The sequence below is a fragment of the Lissotriton vulgaris genome, chromosome 2_1 (assembly GCF_964263255.1).
Source record: "Lissotriton vulgaris chromosome 2_1, aLisVul1.2, whole genome shotgun sequence".
In the NCBI taxonomy this organism is placed as follows: domain Eukaryota; kingdom Metazoa; phylum Chordata; class Amphibia; order Caudata; family Salamandridae; genus Lissotriton; species Lissotriton vulgaris.
Window position 1 is genome coordinate 2,119,326,417 of NC_141687.1, and position 20,373 is coordinate 2,119,346,789.

Below are 20,373 nucleotides of genomic sequence, written 5' to 3' on the forward strand. Positions count from 1 at the left end.
TCCGGGTTTATTTATCTGGAAATGCATTTGTCTCACAGACAACGTGGAACTACTTATTGTGCGCTTAGGTTTTTTCTCTTGGAAAACAAACATATGGTTATAAAAAAAAACAGCCCGAGGGCTCAAAGGGAGCAAAATGTAGAGAAAACTAGTACCCCCACCTCAATGCATCCATAAATAGCTGTGATGCACTCTGTTCATGCAAGATCTCCCCACATGCGCTCTGTGGGATGGGTGAGCAGGAACTGGTGATCCCACCCCACTCTGTGGCGAGTAGAGAAAGGGTAGCGTGTGATAACTGCATGAGTATCATGGCTCGGGTACACCTAAGTAATTAGATGAGTGCCAGAAAAGCTGATTTTGGATCCAAGTTGTTTGGCAGGAAAAAAGAAAATGGTAAGGGAGCACAAATGCACATGGATGGATTTCTGCATCTATGATGCAGTTGTTTTTGTACAGCGCAGGAGTGCAATGCCTTTTATAACAAATACATACCATTCCAGCTACTGTGTGGCAGTGATATCCCCAGGATGAGTACTGGAAAGAGCCAGTATGAGTAATGTACAGGACTACTGTGATTTCTGCTTAAACAAATAAATAAAAAGAATGGCTCCAAGATTCTCTATGACAATGGGGCATATTCTAACAGTTGTGAATCAAAATCCCATAAAGGAAAAATGCATGCTTTTAATGCAGAATCTCAATTCAACCTTTTCTCAGTAATACACATAACAACAGGCATTATTATTGAAATAAATAGATATTGTAATCAACTAAATTCAAAGACTTACTCTCAGAATTTGATCACCTTCTTCTAATCCTTCTTTTGCTGCTGGACTGTCCTCCAAAACTCCAGCCACAAAAATTCCTACATCGTTACCACCAGCTAACCGCAAACCAACACTATCCCCTTTTCTGAACTTCACCAGCTTCATGCTTGGCCTAAAAATGAATTAGATAATAATTTGTCATCCAATGGTGAAAAGAAACCCTTCTGAATGTTCAACCAACACAAGACTATTACATTCCAACAATGCACCCATTTTTATCAGAGAAATAAGAAAAGAAGGAAAATGCTACTTACCAGTATGCATCTGTTCTTGGAATGTAGAGCTGCAGAGTTGAACACTATGTATAGATCGCAATCTGGTGATGGGTTTTGATGTTTTTGTCTTCAAAGAAGTCTTGTAGCCACGAGGTTGATGACTCCTCCTTTGGTCGACAGTGCGCCTGGGCTTCGGCTCCATCGTTAGATTGTTTTTGCCAGTAGGTTAGATGGAGTAGTGAGAAATATGAAGATGTCCATGAGTGATGTATCTAATTAAGATAATACTGGATCAGATAGAGGTATCCTGGGAGGAGTGTGGGTGTGTACAACTCTGCAGCTCTACATGCCAAGAACAGATGCATACTGGTAAGTAGCATTTTCCGTTTTAGGCATATGAGCTGCAGATTGTACACTATGCATAGCCTGTATAGCAGTATCCTCCTTTGCGGTGGCTACCTGTATCTGTTGCAGTAGTTTGAAAAAGTGTTTTTAATACAGCCTGGCCCACACTAGCTCGTTGTTTTGCTAGCACATCTACACAATAGTGTTTTATGAAGGTGTGGTGTGTCCCAAGTTGCTGCTTTACATACGTCCTCTATGGGGATGTTCCCTAAAAATGCCATAGATGCCCCTAGTTTACGTGTAGAATGAGCTTTAGGGGGAATGGTTAACGTGCGTGTGGCTTTTATGTAGCATATTTGTGTGCATTTTACAAACCACCTTGCAATTCCTGTGTTGGATATAGGATAGCCCGTATGAGGTGCGGAGAAAGCTACGAAAAGTTATTTGGTTTTCCTAAAGGATTTCGTTCTTTCAATGTAGTAACGTGATGCTCTTAACATCTAGGGTGTGTAGAGCTCTTTCTGCCACTGAGTCTGGTTGAGGGAAGAATACTGGTAGTTCAACAGACTGGTTTAGATGGAAGGCAGATACCACTTTGCGTAAGAGCCACTTTCTTATGATGAATTTGTAAAAATGGTCCTTGTATGGTTAATGCCTGGAGTTCGCTCACTCTTCTGAGAGATGTGATGGCGACTAAAAATGCTACTTTCCAAGTAAGGAACTGTAGTTCACATTTGTGTAAAGGTTCAAATGGAAGACCCATTAGTCTGGTAAGGACTATATTGAGATTCCACACTGGAGAGGGTCGAGCTCTTAATGGAATTTTTCTTTTAAGTCCTTCCATAAAAGCTTTGATTGTGGGAACTCTAAACAAAGACAAATGTAGTCTGTTTTGTAGGTAGGCCGCTATGGCAGCTGGATGTAATCTTATAGATGTATAAGCTAGGCTACATTGTTGTAAATGCAAAAGGTAACAGATGATGTTTTAAATGGAAGCATCCAGTGGGTCAATTTTGTTGTGTGAGCAATAAATGACAAACCTCTTCCATTTTGCTGCTTAGCATGCCCTTGTTGTGGGGAGTCTAGCTTCTTTGATAACGTTCATACAGTATGGCGGAAGATTAAGGTAGATGAACTCTATGATTTCAAGAGCCAGATCACAAGGTTGAGCAGATTGGGATATGGGTGTCTTATTTCTCCATGGTTCTGAGTGAGAAGCTTGGGTGGGAGGTGCAGTTTTTGATGTGGCACTACTAATAGTTCCAACCGAGTTGTGAACCATGGTTGCTTTGCCCATGTTGGAGCAACTAGGATCATTGTGAGAGAATGCTGTTGGAGTTTCCTCACTAGTAATAGAACGAGTGGGAGAGGCGGAAAAGCATAGGCAAATTTGCCTGACTAATTCATCCATAGCGCATTGCCTTTGTACAATAGGTGTGGATACCTGGATGCGAAGCTTGAGCATTTTGCGTTTTGGTGTGTGGCGAACAGATCTATGTCTGGATGTTCCCACAAGAATGGAAGAAGTACTTGAGGATGTAGTTCCCATTCGTGGATCTGTTGTGTTTGATGGTTGAGCAGATCCGCTATTTGATTGTGTACTCCTGGTAGGTGTTCTGCTAGGAGGTATATCTTCCGTGGAATGGCCCATCTCCAGATGCTCTGTGCTAAATGGAATAACAGGAGAGAGTGTGCCCCCCCGTTTTTGTATGTAATACATTGCAGTCATGTTGTCTGTACAGATTAGGACAGCTTTGCCTAGCAGTTGTGGTTCAAAAGACTCCAACGCTAGAGAGATTGCCGACAATTCCAGGTAGTTGATGTGGAATTGTTTTTGTTGAGAAGTCCATAAACCTTGAACAGTATGGTTTTAGAGATCTGCTGCCCAGCCGGTGAGCGATGCAGCCGTTAGCACTATCTGTGTGACTGGCTCGAGGAACGACCGCCCTTTGGAAAGGTTCACCAGATCTGTTAGTTGACCTTAAGCCTGGTTCCACTGACGTGCTAGACACTCTAATGGACGCATTTGCAATCTTGCATGAGGAACGAGAAAAATGCAAGCGGCCATTATTCCTATTAGCTGCATGAACACTCTGGCTGGCAGTGAGTGTTGTGGTTGAAATGTTTGAACTAGGATTTTTATAGCATTTATCATGACGGGGTTGGGATATGCTTGGGCTGTGGAAGTATTCACTGTAGCCCCTAGATACTGTTGCATTGTGGACAGTTGGAGATGGAATTTGCATAGGTTTGTTGTGAATCTCAGATTGTGAAGCAACTGTATTGTCCGGAGTGTGTGTTGAACACAACTGTTGTGGGAGTTTGCTTTTATGAGCCAATCGCCTAGGTAAGGGAAGACATGAATTTGTTGTCTACTGAGATGGGCTTCAACCACTGTGAGGCATTTGGTGAAAACCCTGGGTGCTGTAGTAACTCCGAATGGGAGCACTTTGAATTGGTAGTGTTTACCATCTTCCACAAACCAGAGATATTTCCTGTGAGCGGGATGTATGGGAATGCGGAAGTAGGAGTCCTTTAAATCTAGAGTGGAGAGAAAGTCGCCTTGCTGTGGTAGTGGAAGCACTTATAAAGTGACTATGTGGAAGTGGTCTGATTGAATGTAAAAGTTGAGAGGTCTAATGTCCAGTATTGGCCTGATAGAGCCGTCCTTTTTTGGGATTAGAAAATAAAGGGAATAGACTGCTGCGCCCTGATGAAGCAGAGGAACTGGCTCTATTGCATCCTTTTGTAACATTGCTAAGACATCCTGTTTGTGGAGGAGTCAGGTGTTCTAATAACATTGGACGTTGTCTTGGAGGAATGTTGGGGGGTGTAGAAGTGAGTTCCAGGCAATAACCATACTGGATAATCTGTCTTACCAACTGGTCTGTTGTGATGGAATTCCAGACAGGTAGGAACTGTGAGAGGCGTCCCACGACAGGAGTGGGATGATCGAGGGAAGCGTTGGGTAGTCAATGTTTGTTATTAAGGGAGTTGCAGATGTTATTACCTCTGCCTCTAACCTTATTGTTGTTACCTCTGTAGCCTCCTCTATTGTAACCCCTAAAAAAGGAGCCCTGAATGGGACTTTTATAGGATGAGGACGGGTGTTGATTAATTTGTTTTGGAACCTGCTCTATAAAAGGAGCAACGAAAGGAGCCTGTGGTAGATGGTGACTGTAAGGCTCCCATAGTCTTTGCGGTCTCTGTGTCTTTTTTGATCTTTTCTAAAGATGCGTGGACTGCAGGGCCAAAGAGGCACTCTGTGTCATAATTTTTGATCAAATGGTTGATTTAGGATGGTATTTTGTACCTCTTGTTTAAACCTAGATACCCTGAGCCAGGCGTGTATGTGTAGCAAAACACAGGTATTTATTGCACGTGACGCGGTGTCTGCTGCTTCAAGCGCACATTTGATGGAAGTATTGGTTATGAGTATCCCTTCTTGTATAAGGTCATTGGCTTTGTCCTTCTATTCTTGAGGTAGATGTTGAATGAGCTTTTCTAGCTCATCATAGTGGGCCCTATCGTATCTTGCTAGAAGGGCTTGTGTGTTTGTTACTCTCCATGAATTTTTAGCTTGAGATGCCATACGTTTACCTGACATGTCTAATAATTTAGATTCTTTGTCAGGAGGTGGTGTGACACCTGCCCCTTGGGAGTTTGGCCTTTTGCGTGCATTTGCAACCACTTGTGAATCTAAGAGAAGTTGGTCCTTGATGTATATAGGGTCAGTGGGAGCTGATTTGTATTTTTTGTCTACTGTGGGGTTAAGAACCCTAGCTCTAACTGGGTCTTTAAACACCCCAGGAGCGTATCTAAGAAGGCCTTGTAACATGGGTAAGACATGAGTAGATTTTTGTGGTTGAGCAAAAGTCTCCAATAGATAATCCTCTTCTACAGGGTCTCAATGAAGTTTGACCTTCTGGTAAGTAGCTGCCCTATTGATTAGCTGGGCAAAACCCACATTGTCATCTGGTGGGGATGGTTTTGAGGGGTAGAAATCCAGATCATTGGTTAGATCAGTATTGCAATCATGCCATGGGTCTGGTTCTTGTGGTGAATCATCAGGATCTAATTGCATTACGTATTCATCCAGTTGCTCGTCCCCATGTGAATTGTCACTATCCTCTGATTGTGGAGAGTGTGGAGGCGAAATGATTAAATTAGGGTAAAGTGGTGGTGGAGGTGAAGGTGGTGGTGGTGAAGTGTTAGTAGCTATATGAATCTTCTTTGGAGGAACTGGAGCCTGTGGCAAATGTTCTGATTTCCTCTTTGTATGAAGCTTGGTGACTATGTGACCAGTCATTGGGTGAATAAAGACTGTAGTTTGTTTTGGATCGGGAAAGAAGAGCTCTTCGGGATCGATAGGTTTGCTTGGCATCAAAGATTTCCTTTTGGAAACTGTTTTTGGATATTTTGGAACATTGCCCAGTACAGCATTCTTGCCTGGTTCCAAAGCTTTCAGTACCTTGTCCTTTAATGGTCTTGGCTCTGACGTTTTAGGTGCCAAAGTCTTTTCTGTGTGTTCCGGTGCAGAAGTTTTGTCTGTGTGCTTCGGGCCAGAGGTTTTATCCGGCTGTTTCGGTGCCAGTGGCTTATACGGCTGCTTCGGTGCCGGTGCTTTATCCGGCCGCTTAGGTGCCGATGTTTTATCGGGCTGCTTCGGTGCCGAGGAATCTTTTGTAGATTTCGGTGCTGATTGTTTTCCCAGTGCCGGTGAAAGAGGGCGTGGCAACTCGGACGACTGAGCTTTCGGTGTCGAAGGTGGTTTTTCAGTACCGGATGGCTTTTCTTTGTCTTTCGGTGCCGGGCCAGGGGGCGGGACATTGGAAGTTTTTGTACGGTGTGAACCTGAGCTCGAAGGCGAAGGTGTTACTGGAGCGATTGGTATGGAATTGGTTGGAGTTTCAGTACTCGCGTCCCTTTGAGCCGGGATGTTGTCATCTTCGGCGTTGGAGATGTCATCTTCCGCGTCGGAGAGGTCTACTTCGGAGTCCGGAATGTCTTGTTCTGGCACCAGAAGGTTATCGGGACCTGGATGGAAGATGTCCGGAATGGAACCTGTGACTCGCTGCATGTCGCGGAGTCGAGCTAGCTGGGTGAGTCGTAGGTGGGTGGGGAGGGTGTTCCAGGTCTTGGATCAGCACGGGTAGGCCCAACGGCCCGCGTCGAGGATTGCAGGCATCGAAGTTTAATCACAAATTGTCGAGGGTGAGCGTCGAAGGCACGCGATCGAGACAATACCATTGGATAAGTGTGATTGCGAGTCGAAGGGGGTTCGATAACAATACCGATCCGGCACGCAGGAAGTCACATCCGAACCAGATGGCGGAAAAAAACGATGGAGCCGTAGCCCATGTGAACTGTCGACTGAAGGAGGAGTCACCAACCTCGTGACTGCAAGACTTTTTTCAAAGACGAAAACAACATGCAAACATCTGAGCCTAACACAACATGGCAATCTATGCATAGTGTACAATCTGCAGCTCATATGCCTCGGACACGTATTTCTCTTAACAACCAATGCCCAAACAATTATTTTGATGCACTGTTTCACAGTATACATGTAATTAAACTATCTCATCCCATTAAGATTGTCCACAGTACAAACAATTAGGAAAAAAATCACCTGTAAAAATGATGAATCTGAGTACACACCTCTTGCACATTTAAAAGAAAAAAGGTGATAATACAAATTTAAAATAAAATACCTGAGCATCCCATCTTCATGATCTGAATTATGTAAAGGCCCATCAGTTGGACTGACTGGAAGGTCCACATCAGGTTGTCCAGGTTGGGCATACACTGGTTTTGGCTCTATTAAGACCAAGAAAATGCGAAATCAAAGTGAGCAACTCACATCATTCATTCTAATGAAAATGGAAGTAAACAACCACCGCTTAAAATACATTGAGAATATGAGTTGCTAACACAAAGCAAATCCTTGTAGAGCCATTTTTGGGGTTTATTCAAGGGCGAGTTCCATCAACTCAATCACCTCACTACTTTCGCTTACTCTCCATTATGTTTCTACAACAAGAGAGGGCAGATGAAAACTAACAGCATGATCTGAAGGACACAAGTGACAAAATGTTTTAAAGGTGTGCAGGGAAATAGTATTGCTGTGGACGGGCTTCATCTGAGCTCAGATTTGTCATTATTGTCACTAATAGATACAAACTTTGTTTGATATAGCTATACACTATATTTCTTTAAGATTTTTTTTTACATGGCACAAACAATTAAGCTATTGCAAACATTGCAAGACACATAACCATGACAATACAATACTTTAAATCACAAATTATCTAACTTTAAAATATGGTGGTTAAACTGTCAATGAGTACTTCCAAATACCTTTCACGATATGGGTCTAACTCACAATGATTTTTCTGTCAGTACATATGACTTCCCTTCCATAGACCCTCTCCCCATCTCTAAACTCCAACCCACCACCTTCTGGGCATTATTCCGAATTTCCAATGGTAAGTAAGTTACACCCAGTCAGGAGAAAAAGACTAAGAATCCAAGTTTCTAAACACTTGAGAAAACACAGCAGTTTCGAGAACAATAACATTTTAGAATTCACAAATTTGAGCATTGACCAACCAAACACTGAACTACAAAGGAGGAAGAAAGTGAATGACAACCAACATAATAAATTATTGTACAGAAAAAAATGCACAGACGTCTCACAAATAGACGCCATGAAAAGACAATGACTATGCTGCAATATCCACCTTCACAGTCTAATTCATGCTCAGGAGTATATGGAGCATCAGCACTACAGTACTCTGCCACCTTCCCCTGTGTGTTAGAGTGATTGGACCAGCACAGGCCGAAGACCCTGGATAGGATCGATTTCTTCTCTTGGTCTTTTGAGGCGTTCACACTATGGAATATTGGAATAATCATCAACTAATTTTCTTTCATGCTAAAAATTGTACTTTGAAGTCAGTAGATTTCAAAAGAATTTCCAGGACTTAAAACCTTGGTGAGTGTTTTGACATTAACCACAGATATGACAGCAATCCACATTTTTGGGAGTAGATGCAGCTTGGATCCATAGTGTGGCTAGGGAACCAAGTGCAACATTTTTAACCTGTATCAACATTTATTTTTTTACTGCTAACTTCTTAGTTTGTTTCAAAACAGTTTTTGACTACCATCTGTTTTTGTTAAAGCTTAGTTTTTTGGATTTTAACATGTGAGCTATAGTAGTCAGTGCTGAAACTTATTACATCCTGAGATGCGAGTTCAGAAGCACATGCCTTTCCTGAATTTAGCCCTCAACAAAAAAAGTACAGAAAGACCGAAATTTACCACAACAGGTTTCAACGTCTTCTGCTTAAAAATTATACAGTTACTGCACACCAGGAGTTATGCAAAGAATATACCATACTCGTTCTGTCTGCTGTCCTAATAGAATATAAGGAAAATGCTACTTACCTGTATGTATCTTTTCTTGGCATGTAGAGCTGTAGATTCGTATACTTATGCATAGATTGCCATCTGGTGTTGGGCTTGGATGTTTGCACTATGTTTTTGTCTTAGAAGAAGTCTCTGTGGTCGAGAGGTAGGGGACTCCTCCTTAGGACGATAATGTACATGGGCATCGCCTCCATCTCCAGATTTTTTTGCCATGGAGGGTTATGATGGAGTTAGTAAGAAATAGAAAAGGATGTCCATGTGTAATTTATCTAAGTAAGATAATATTGGAACTGTTGATGAGGTTTGGAGACTAGAACCACTGGGCTAGCCCAGGGGCGCTCAGAGGTTCAATCACCCCTAGCTCCAGCATCTTGCTGACTTCAGCGTTGATGCTTTCCTTGACTCGGTCTGATTGTCAATAGATTTTGTTTTTAACAGGTTTACTGTCACCAGTGTCCACATCATGGGTACATCAGCTGGTCAGACCAGGGGTCAAGGAAAAGATGCTAGCAAACTGTTGCAAGACTTGCTTGCAGTCAGTCCTGCTGTTGGGGAGAGAGGGTGTCTGAAAAGACCACTCCATCCACTGACCCATCTGTAGGGCTATAAGAGAGGAGATCAGGGAGAGGTTCATTCTCTGCTTCCTGTTCCTCATCAGTCACCATCAGCATGGTGAGGTCAGCCCTGTCATTCTAGAGTTTCAGGTGGTTCACATGGATAACCCTTTTGGGTGTCCTGCTGGTGCCCAGGTCCACTAGGTAAGTGACCTCACTCTTTTTCTCCAGGATAGGGTAAGGGCCACTCCATCTGTCTTGGAGAGCCCTTGGCGCCACTGCCTCCAAAACCCACACCCGTTGCCCAGGTTGAAATTCAACCATGGCAGCTTTTTGGTCATACCTTCTGCAGCTCCTGGCTGGCCTCAAGATTCTTGGATGCCTTGTCCATGTACTCAGCCATTCTAGACCTTAGGCCAAGCACATAGTACAAAATGTCTTGCTTGGCGTTCTTGGAGAGGTCTCTCCCAACCCTCATTCACCAGACAAAGTGGTCCCCTTACAGGATGACCAAACAGAAGTTCAAAGGGTGAAAACCCCACTCCCTTCTGTGGCACTTCCCTATAAGTGAAAAGCAGGCATGGCCACAGGACATCCCATCTCCTTTTGAGACTTTCAGGGAGCCCCATGATCATACCTTTCAATGTCTTGTTGAACCTCTCCACAAGACCATTGGTTTGTGGGTGGTATGGGGTAGTGAACTTGTACTGCACCCCACACCCCTTCCACATGTGTTTCAGGTAAGCAGACATGAAGTTGGTACCTCTGTCTGAAACCACCTCCTTAAGAAACCCTACCCTGGTGAAGACACCCAGGAGGGCCTTGGCTACTGCAGGAGCTGTAGTCACCCTAAGGGGAATTGCTTCAGGGTACCTAGTAGCATGATCCACTACTACTAGAATGTATTTGTTCCCTGAGGCTGTGGGAGGCTCCAGTGGACCCACAATGTCCACACCTACCGTTTCAAAGGGCACCCCCACCACTGGCAGTGGTATCAGGGGGGCCTTTGGTGTGCCACCTGTCTTGCCACTGGGCCTGACAGGTAACACATGAGCTCACAAACTCCTTCACCTTTTAGTTCATCTGAGGCCAGTAGAAGTGGCTAACTAGCCTTTTCCAGGTTTTGGTTTGCCCCAGGTGTCCAGCTAGGGGGATGTCATGAGCTAAAGTTAGGAGGAACTCCTTGTACTTATGTGGCACTACCACCCTCCTGGTAGCTCCAGGATTGGGGTTTCTCGCCTCAGCATACAGTAATCCCTCTTCCCAATAAGCTCTGTGGGTACCACTGACATCTCCCTTTTCTTCTGCAGCAGCTTGCTGCCTCAGGCTTTCAAGAGTGGGACAGTCTCGCTGACCCTGGCACAGCTCTTCCCTAGTGGGTCCCCCGGGGCCCAGGAGTCCAGCCTGGTAAGGCTCAAGTTCCTGGGGCTCAGTTCCCTCCAGGGTCTCCAAGTCCTCTCCCTGAAGAGAGGGGTCCTGAGAGGCTGACTGTGTAGAAACTGGTTCCCCAGGCTCCTTGTTTTTTTCCTTTGGTTGGTTGGGCCATACTTTCAGGCTCCAACCTTACTTGTTCAACCTTCTTTTTTGCTCTGTGCTCTGGTTTGAACACACACCAGTCTAGGGAAACCCAGCATGGTTGCATGGGTTACTTGCTCAACCTCAGCCCAGGCTGAGGTTTCCAGATCATTTCCAAGCAGACAGTCAGCTGGGAATTGTGAAGAGACCACTACCAGTTTCAGGCCAGTAACCTCCCTCCACCCTAATGTCACCATAGCCAGAGTGCGTTGGGTGGTAATGCTGTCAGCATTGGTGACTGGGTAAGTTTTCCCAATCAGGTATTGCTCTGAGGAAACCAGCTTTTCCTTTACCATAGTGATGCTGGCACCTGTATCCCTCAGGACTTCTACTCTAGTTCCATTAATGGAGGGGTATTGCAGATACTTGTTACAGTTGGGTGGCCAACCAGCTACATTGGCAACCTTAATTTCCGCCAAGGAGACTAGACTAGCTTGAGTGTATTCCCAGATTTGCTCTGGGCACTCCTCTGATCCCATCTGTAGATTTACTGTCCCTAGAGTAGCTGTATTGGGTGCCTTAGGGGCTTTATTGTAGGGGCAGTTTCTTTCTACAGTTAAATGTCCCAACTTCTTACAGTTGTTACAATAGGCCTTGTTAAGATCACAGTTTCTTCCACTATAGGGCTGAGGCACATAGGGAGTAGTTTGGGACCCACCCACATGTACAGGTTTTTGGGGCCCTTTGGAAGACTCAGACTTTTTATCTGGGGGAATCTCACCACCTTTGCACTGGGGAGGTTTTGTGACCACCTTCTTTTGGCCACCCCCAGTGGCTGTCCTTATCACCCTAGTCTTGACTCAGTGGTCTGCCCTCTTTCCCAATTCTTGGCGAGAAATTAGACCTAGGTCTACCAAATGCTGATGCAACTTTTCATTTGTGCAATTACTCAAAATGTGTTCCTTCATAAACAAATTATGAAGTCCAGTAAAATCATGCACATTGTGTCCAGTTAACCAACCATCCAGTGTCTTTACTGAGTAGTCTACAAAATCTATCCAGGATTGGGTCTGGGTTTTGTGAGCCCCCCTGAATCTGATCCTATACTCCTCAGTAGTGAGTCCAAATCCCTCAATCAGAGTTTTCTTCATGAGGTCATAGGACCCTGCATCTGGCCCAGAGAGGGTCAGAACCCTGTCGTTTCAGTTACCAGAGAACAGTTCCCAGAGAAGTGCCCTCCAGAGGGGTTTCTTTAGTTTTCTGATATCACAAGCCCTCTCAAAGGCTGTGAACCACTTGGTGATGTCATCACCCTTCTCAAATTTAGGGACAATCCCTTTGGGGATTTTAGGATCATAAGATTGCTCTCTATCCTTGCTATTGGTATTGGGGGCTAAGCCTGTCACCCTGCTCAGAGGGGTGGTCTTTTGCATATTCAGCCCGGAGCTCCTGGAGCCCTTGTTTGGTTGGATGCAGACCTACAGCAATTCTTTTAACTTTACATAGGGTCCTCAATTCCTTGAGTCCAAGTGCAAGTAAGGTGTGAGGTTGAGTTCCTCTACCATGTTTACATTATCTTCACTAACAGCTGGGTTCTTTTGAGACATTCTAACCTGACAGTTTTAACTCTCTAGCCTAGCTTGTAGTGACTTATTTTTCAAAAATTCTAATGGGACTTAAGCAAGGCCCTACCAGACTTTTAGTATTTTTGGAAAAGACCAATTTCAGAATTCTAAAGGCAATTTATGAGTTCTGTCGTGTGATCAGATGGTAACCAAGTAGTCCAACAAATGCAAGTTTGTATCCCACCGCTGATCTACCATTGTAAGAAAGTGGCTCTATATATATACTGGACCAAAGTAAGGTACAGTGTGTATAGAGTCCCCAGTCTCCAGAGGTATGGCAGAGGTTAAAGTTAGATATAACCTTACTCTCTAAAGTGATATCTTGATTGAGCAGCAAGGCAGTATCAGAGGGCAGTGCAAAGCATTTGTTGTACACACTCAGTCAGCAAAAGATTTCACACACTCAAAGACTGAACTCCAGGCCAATGGTTGTTATATCCAAATATATAGTTGTTTTATTTTTAGAACAGCAGGCATAAAAATATACTTTGCTAGGTATGAATACTTTCATGTCATTACTTTGCAAGGAAGCAATAAGGTATGTGAACACAATCGGTACAGGGGTTGCTGAAGGCAACACAAGTCTAGACAAACTTTAGCATTGAGCTCAATGGATTATTATCATAAAAGTACACTTAATTACAGTGTAGATTACTTTAGTGGTTCCAGGTCTAAATCCTAGATTCAGTCCTGGGGTCTAAGCTGAAACCAGGTTAGCAAAAACTTTTAGTTACTGTAATGAATTTTCATGAATATAAAGCTGTTTTAAAAGTTCACACTTAGAAACTTTTCAATGTAAATCTGACAATGTTATTCAATGGGAGAAATTTCAAGTTGCAGGTAAAGTATGATCGCGTTACTTTTGTAATCCAGCACTTGTCTCCTAGGGCCAGCACTGGGGTCTTAACTCACAACAGGTAGGTAATTGCGTTTCAGTATTTCGTATGGCTTTTAAAGAATATTTCAAGTTTTCAAAAGTAGACACTTAGAAGAAATTTCATAGAAAAGCAGACAATGGGTTCCTATAGAGAAAATACAGATTACTAGTAAATCCGTTAAGGATTACTTTTGTGGTTCAGTACTGGGCTGAAAGGTACAGTACTGGCTTCTTCCCTGATCACTGGTGAGTACTTCGGAATTCGGCTGATTTTATATGAATATTTTCAGTTTTCAAAACTTCACACTTAGAAAATTTTCGAGTCAAAATTGGTCAATGTTATCCAATGGCAGGTATGTGGGTTACCGGTGTCCAGGTGAGTACTTGGCTGGTGAAGTTATGGTTCTGGCCTTGACTCAGGGGTCCCCCAAGGTCAGGTAGGTACAGTTTGTTCAACCCCAGCAGCAAAGGGCCGGCCGGGTGAAGAGGTAGTTAGGCCCAATGATATCCAATGAGGGAAAGGGGGCCTCTGGTTGGTCGCTGCTGGCTAGCAGGCCACACGGCTGTGGGAGCTGGGTTCCAGGTCACTTGCTCAGGGCAAGGGGGGGGACAAAGGATAGGATAGGACAAAGGTGGCATAGCCAGCGGGACTCAGGCGGCTGGGTGCAGGGTGCTTTAGAGCCGTAGGGCGCTCGATGTTATCCAATGGGAAAGGTCAAAAAGGAACAAAGGCTGCAGGCTCGGGGACAGAGACTCCAGGGACGACCAGCACTTCGAGAGGTTAAGTTGGGATCTTGGAGCACAGGTAGGTGCCCAAAGGGAGGCACAGGGAGCTGTAAGGCACCGGGTGCAGGGGTGTCTTTGGGTGTCGGAAAAGCTTACCCTCAGCTGGTCGCGTTGGTCCCTGGTTCTGAGTCTGCAGGCGTCGTCTGGTTCGTCGAGGAGGGTCTTTGGGCACTGGACTTCGGGTCCCAGTCGCCGGGGGGACGTCCTCGTGGTCTTGGTTTGGTTGGGCCTGGCCCGGGCTCGGTGGGTGCAGAGTGGGCTGGTCCGGAACTTCCTGGCTGGCACCAGGTGGGTTGTTGCCGAAGAGCCTCTGCTGATGGGATTCCCAGTCTTTAAGAGGGTCAAGGCAGGCAGGTCCTCTGGGTGTCCCAAGGTTGCTGTCCGCAGGAGTCGCCGGGATTAGGCAGGAGCAGGTTCCAGGATCGACAGGCCGGTAGGGCTGGGGCCAAGTCAGTTGTTGTCGTCGTCATCCTGTTAGCAGCTGCACGGCGGGTCTTTTTCTTCTTGATCTTCTTTCTTCTTTTCGTAGGGTAATGACAGGGACCAATGGGTCCCTGTCCTGGGGTGAGTACACCCCCTAGCCTGCTCCTCTCCTGTGGGAGGGGGCAGGAGCCTAGCTGGGATTGGCAGAGCTCCCCAGCTACAAGATGGCCGGAGCCCGGGGTCGTGCTTCACCTCGTCTATCCCACCTGAGGGGTGGGGCTGGCACAGGCTGGCACACCCTCCTTCCTGACATAGCTTTTCCCGCCAGTCGTCCCGTAAGAATGGGGGTCAGAACTGGTGGGGGCCGGTTGCTGGGTACAGCAAATGGTCTGGAGAAGTTTACAGAGGCGGCATGCCTTTGAAGCTTCCCTCTGCCCATCCTGGGGGAGGAGATCTAGCACCTTACCCAGGACGTGCATTGTTGCAGGCCCAGGAGAGCAGGGGGGCTCTCCCCTCATGGGTCCAGCAACCTGTCTGCTGTGTGGCAGCCTCTGCAGCCACTCAGCCCAGACGTGGATTGGAGGTTAGGTTTTCAGAGGGCATCTCTAAGATGCCCTCTGGTGCATTTCACATTAAATCCCACACTGGCATCAGTGCGGGTTTAATGTGCTGAGAAGTTGGGTACAAAACTTGTCAGGCTTCAGTGTAGCAATTATGGTGCTGGGGAGTTTGTAATGACAACCTCCCAGCACCATATACTCTTAATGGCATCACTGCACTTACAGTGCCCAGGAATGGCCCTGGGTACTGTAGGGGCACAGGGCTCATGCACCTGTGCCCACACCTCTGGCATAGGGCACCCAGCTAGAGGGGTGACTGAAGTATGCCAGAGGCAGTGGGTTCTGTGGGCATGGCACACAGGGATGTGTGCCATGTCGACTCTTGGTTTAGTTCTGTATTAGGCACTCAGCCTGCAAAGGTGGTGTGTGGGTGCTAGGGTACAGTGCCCCCGAGGGTGGCACAATACATGCTGCAGCCCTCAGGGTCTTCTCTGGTCACCATGTCCTGGTTACAAAGGGTACCATTTACTAGGGGCTGACAGGTTGCAAGAGATGTCAATTGGGTACCTGGTTGGCAGGAACCCAGGGCACACTCAGTCAAAGCACATCAGCAGTTCAGAAAAAAGTGGGGGCATACCAAGGCAAGAAAGATGGCACTTTCTCACACAGACAGGTAGGAACTGTGAGAGACGTCCCCCGACAATAGTGGGATGATCGGGGGAGGGGAGGGGGAGTGCAGGGAAGTCACTGTTTGGTGTTAGGGGAGTTGCGGATATTGTTGCTGCGACCTTTTCCCCTACCATTGTTGCGTCAGTAGCCTCCGCGAAACTATCCTTTGGGGGATGTTGGAGTGGGGCCTTTATAGGAGGAAGAGGGATGTTCTGAGCCAATGGTTTTGGAGCCAGCCCGGTAGAAAGAGCGGCAAAAAGAACCTCTAGGACAAGGCAATTGTAAGGCCCCAATGGACTGAGTAGTGTGCGTATCTTTTTTCAACTTCTCTAAAAATGTGTCAACTGAGGGTCCGAAAAGATGCTCTTGATCAAAAGGCTGATTAAGAATAGCAGATTGCACTTCCTGCTTGAATCCGGAGATTCGGAGCCTAGCGTGCCTGCGCAACGCAATGCAGGTGTTAATGGCACGAGATGCGGTATCAGCCGCGTCAAGCGCACATTTAATTGATGTGTTTGTTATCAATATCCCCTCTTGTATAAGGTTGTTGGCTTTCTGTTTGTACTGGTCAGGAAGGCGTTGCATGAGCTGTTCAAGTTAGTCATAATGAGCCCCGTCGTACCTTTCCAATAAAGCTTGGGCATTGGCAATCTGCCAATGATTAGCGGCCTGTGGCGCAATACGTTTACCAGATGTGTATATCAACTTGGACTCCTTGTCAGGAGGAGGGGTGTCGCCTGTACTCTGTGAGTTTGTCCTCTTGCGTGCATTACACACCACAAGAGAATCCAAAGGGACCGGACCTTTAATGTAAACTGGGTCATTGGGAGGTGCCTTTTTGTCTATCCTAGTTTTGAGAATCCTGGTTCCAACAGGGTCCTTAAAAACTTCTTGGGCATGTTTTAGCATGACTTTTAACATTGGCAGGGTGTGCTTGGATTTTTGCCAGGGTGCAAAAGTTTTAAGCAAGAAATCTTCCTCTGAGGGATCAGAATGTAATTGTACCCTGTGATATTGGACAGCCCAATTGATTAGTTGCGCAAACCCAATATTGTCATCTGGCGGTGATGGCCTAGATGGATAAAGATCCGGGTCATTAAGTGGGTCGGGATCTGTGTTGTAGTCATCCCAAGGGTCTATGTTCTGTGGGATGGTATGTGCATCATCCCCATCTGGATCTATATTCCCACCCCCATCAGCATGATCATCGTCATCATCTAGTGTGTGGGATAAGAAATGATGTTGGGGGGCGGGGGGGAGGGTGATGGAGAAATTAAGAGATTTGGATCAGCTGGAGGAGGAGAAGGAGAGATGTTAGTACTGATCTCCATTCATTTGAGGGGTGTTTCAGATTCTTCTGAAGTGTCCAGTTTCCTCTTTTATGGAGGCTTGGTGATGACTTTGCTAGTCTGTGGATCAATAAAAAGTTTTTTATTTTGAAACTGAAAACTCAGGTAGACTGTGTGAGTAAAATGTCCTTTTTGGGTGCTGAAGATTTTGGGTCCGAATGTTCTTGGACCGAGTGTCTGAGGTTTTCTGAGTGGTCTTAGCCTCCTTAGGTTTTGTTATAGGAGTTTGTGGGTCCTAGAGTTTTTTCGGCTCAGACAACTTTTACGGCTCCGAGGTTCTTTTCAGCTCCGAAGATTTTATCGGTTCCCAATGCTTGTCCTTGGTATGTTTCGACACCGAGGGCTTCAGCATTGAGGCTGTCATCAGTGCCGACGAAGAAGGACGCGACACATGTTTGGTTTTGTCTTTTGTGCCGAAGGTAACTTTCAGCACCGAAAGGGGGCTGGCTCGAGCCCGAGCCAGAAGGCTTATCTTTAGGTTTCAAAGCCGGGCCCGAGGGAGGGGCATCTGAGCCATGTTGCCCATGTCGACCCGAGCCCGAGGGTTTTACTGGAGCCTAGTGTTTGAGTTTTGGGAGAGGGGTTTAGGTACTCATGGACCGCTGAGCCAGGGTGATTGTCTCCTCTTCGACGTCGGAGTCGTCCGCTTCGGAGAGGTCTTTTTCATCACCTTGTTGCTCCGGCTGAACATTGGGATCTGCTCCGAAGATGTCTGGGATCGAGCTGCTTCCGCGAGACATTTCGTGACGTCGAGCTTGAAGAGCATGGATGGGTTTCTTTGACCTGAACGATGCACAGGCCTCGCAGTTCCTGTCTTCGTGCTCCGGGGAGAGGCAGAGATTACAAACCTCGTGCAAGTCTGTGTGTGGGAACTTAGCACCACACCCGGGCCATTTTTTGAAAGGAGTGCTTATCATTGACTGCAGGCGTGGTCGGTGCGGATAGGCCCAACGGCCTGCGACGAAGATTGAGGAGTTTGTTTTTAATGATGCACGTCAAAAGGGAATCGTGATCAAGACAATACCGTTGAGTGGAGAGGGATTGCGCGTCGAAGGGGGTTCGAAACCGACCCGGATCGCAGCAAATAATATCCGAACCAGATGGCGGAAAAAATAATCTGGAGATGGAGTCGTTGCCCATGCGCACTACCGTCCTAAGGAGTCATCACCTACCTTGTGACTACAAAGACTTCTTTCAAGACAAAAACAAAGTGCAAACATCCGAGCCCAACACCAGATGGCGATCTATACATAAGTATACGATCTACAGCTCATATGCCTCGAACACAACGTTCTTTTTTGGTTTTAGTCTGATATGGTTGTGCAGGGTGGCAGTGATCTACTGGAAAAAAACTGTGGATCAACTAAGAAGATAATGGGAAACCTGGCTGCTTGGACCTTGCTCTGTTTCCTAGATCTGCACTTGAGAACAAAAGGGGAATATGTGCTCTAAATTCTCATTTGTTGGTCTACTCCTAGAGAAGTGATGGGAGACCAGCAACTGGTTTGCAGGCTACAGGACCAGCTTATGATCCTTGGTGCAAAGATCTTAAAGAATATACATGCATAGGGCAGGGTGATTGGAAACCTGATAATGATGGAACTGAAAGGATAGGCCTAAGCTGGTAATTGAAGGTAACAGAGAGGGATCACAGGCCTAAACTGTGCCTCTGTGTTATAAGTCAGGGTATCATGTTGAGTTTGACCAGACTGCAATGCAGTTGAATAAAATGCAGAGTGCACCATGTGCCTTTCTGAAAAATGTGCAGTAAACCACTTTGTTACAAGTCACATGCCACACATGTTAAGTGTTTTTTGTGTTTATAAAATAAAAAAACATAGTCCTCGCTCTGGGTATAGTTATGATACTATGGGATACGTAAATGCAACTTAGTTGACAGTGAACTTGTTGAAGGTCTAAAGGTCTTAATTATTAAATTCAGCAAGTGTTATTATTTCTAACAGCTATATTAGCGCTTAATGGCAAATGTTATCAGGGACTGCATATTCAATAAATATTTTTTGAGGTGAAACCCTAAAACGAGTAATTATTTGTTTTCTTATGTTGTCCGCCTCCTCTCTACTCATCCATTACCTCCTCTATAAAAAATGGGTTCTCTACAATAGAATCCCATGAACCTGCAACAGAAACACGAGCATGGATCTAGGGGAAAAGAAATGTCGCTAAATTCCAAAACCTTCATCTCCATCTTCTCTTTAATGTTTGGTAAAATCGCTTAAGAAGCAAATGAGACATTCTCCGACACAAAAGTAGTCATTATCTACTAATTTGACATGGCAATGGACGAATATGGAATACTTGTTTCCAGAGCTCTGAAATGGCAGCGATTTTCAGGACCACCAATACTAGCTGCAGAGATCTAAAGAGGCTCAAAACAGTTCTATACACGTATGAAATATAAGCACTCCTGCATGCTGGTTGATGAAACTCTCCAACTAGAATCACTGATTCTCTACATCGGAGAAGATGCTGCCTGACTCAAAGCAGATAACACACAAGTGATGTAGAACTGAGCTGCTGCATTGAGTGTGAGTAACAGAGCCTAGGGAAGCGGACTCTGTGTACTGGAACAAGAGAGATTTCTCACACTCTCGATTACAGCTCAACTTTCAAGACTGAGAGCCTGATTAAGATCTTGGCATATGGGATTCTCAGTCACAAACGTGACGGATATCCCGCTCACTGTATTACAAGTTCCATAGAATATCAAACAATTGTAATTTGGCGTCTGGGATGTCAGTCACGTTTGTGATGGAAAAACCCTGTCCACTAAGATCAGGCCCTAACTGTTTGAACCTACAAGAATGATCGCATTATTTCTCACTATGAGGAGCAGACTTTCAACTCTAAGACTCATCAGAGCTTTTCTTTTCCTACCAAACTGCAAACTCGCCTTGAAATTCTTTACTATCTACTTGAAGCCCCAAAAAATTGGTAGGGAGGAGTGAAATGCATCTTAATAGGTCACATGCTGCCCTCATAAAAGTAATCCAAAAGACCATTTATTAAACTGGAGGCGATATACTCTTTGAAACCTGCTTGAAGCCTAAACACCATACAGGTAAGTACTTTGTAAGTACAATGTTTTTGGTCAAAAAGAAGGGCAAGGGATGAAGCCAGTGACCAATCTCAGGGAGTTGAACAAATGTTTAATATACAGATATATCAAG

General features: G+C 45.4%; 1 protein-coding gene across 6 annotated transcripts in view; it reads right to left on the reverse strand.

Annotated features, from left to right (window-relative positions):
- Window positions 1-20,373, reverse strand: part of TJP1 (tight junction protein 1) — a 707,329-nt gene that overhangs the window by 308,441 nt on the left and 378,515 nt on the right. For all 6 annotated transcript variants that reach the window (XM_086958396.1, XM_086958395.1, XM_086958394.1 and 3 more), the window contains exons 10-11: window positions 7,105-7,210; window positions 792-942 (exon numbers count right to left, since the gene is read on the reverse strand). In XM_086958396.1, the coding sequence (XP_086814522.1) occupies window positions 792-942; window positions 7,105-7,210 (257 nt within the window). The remainder of the gene's footprint in view (window positions 1-791; window positions 943-7,104; window positions 7,211-20,373) is intronic.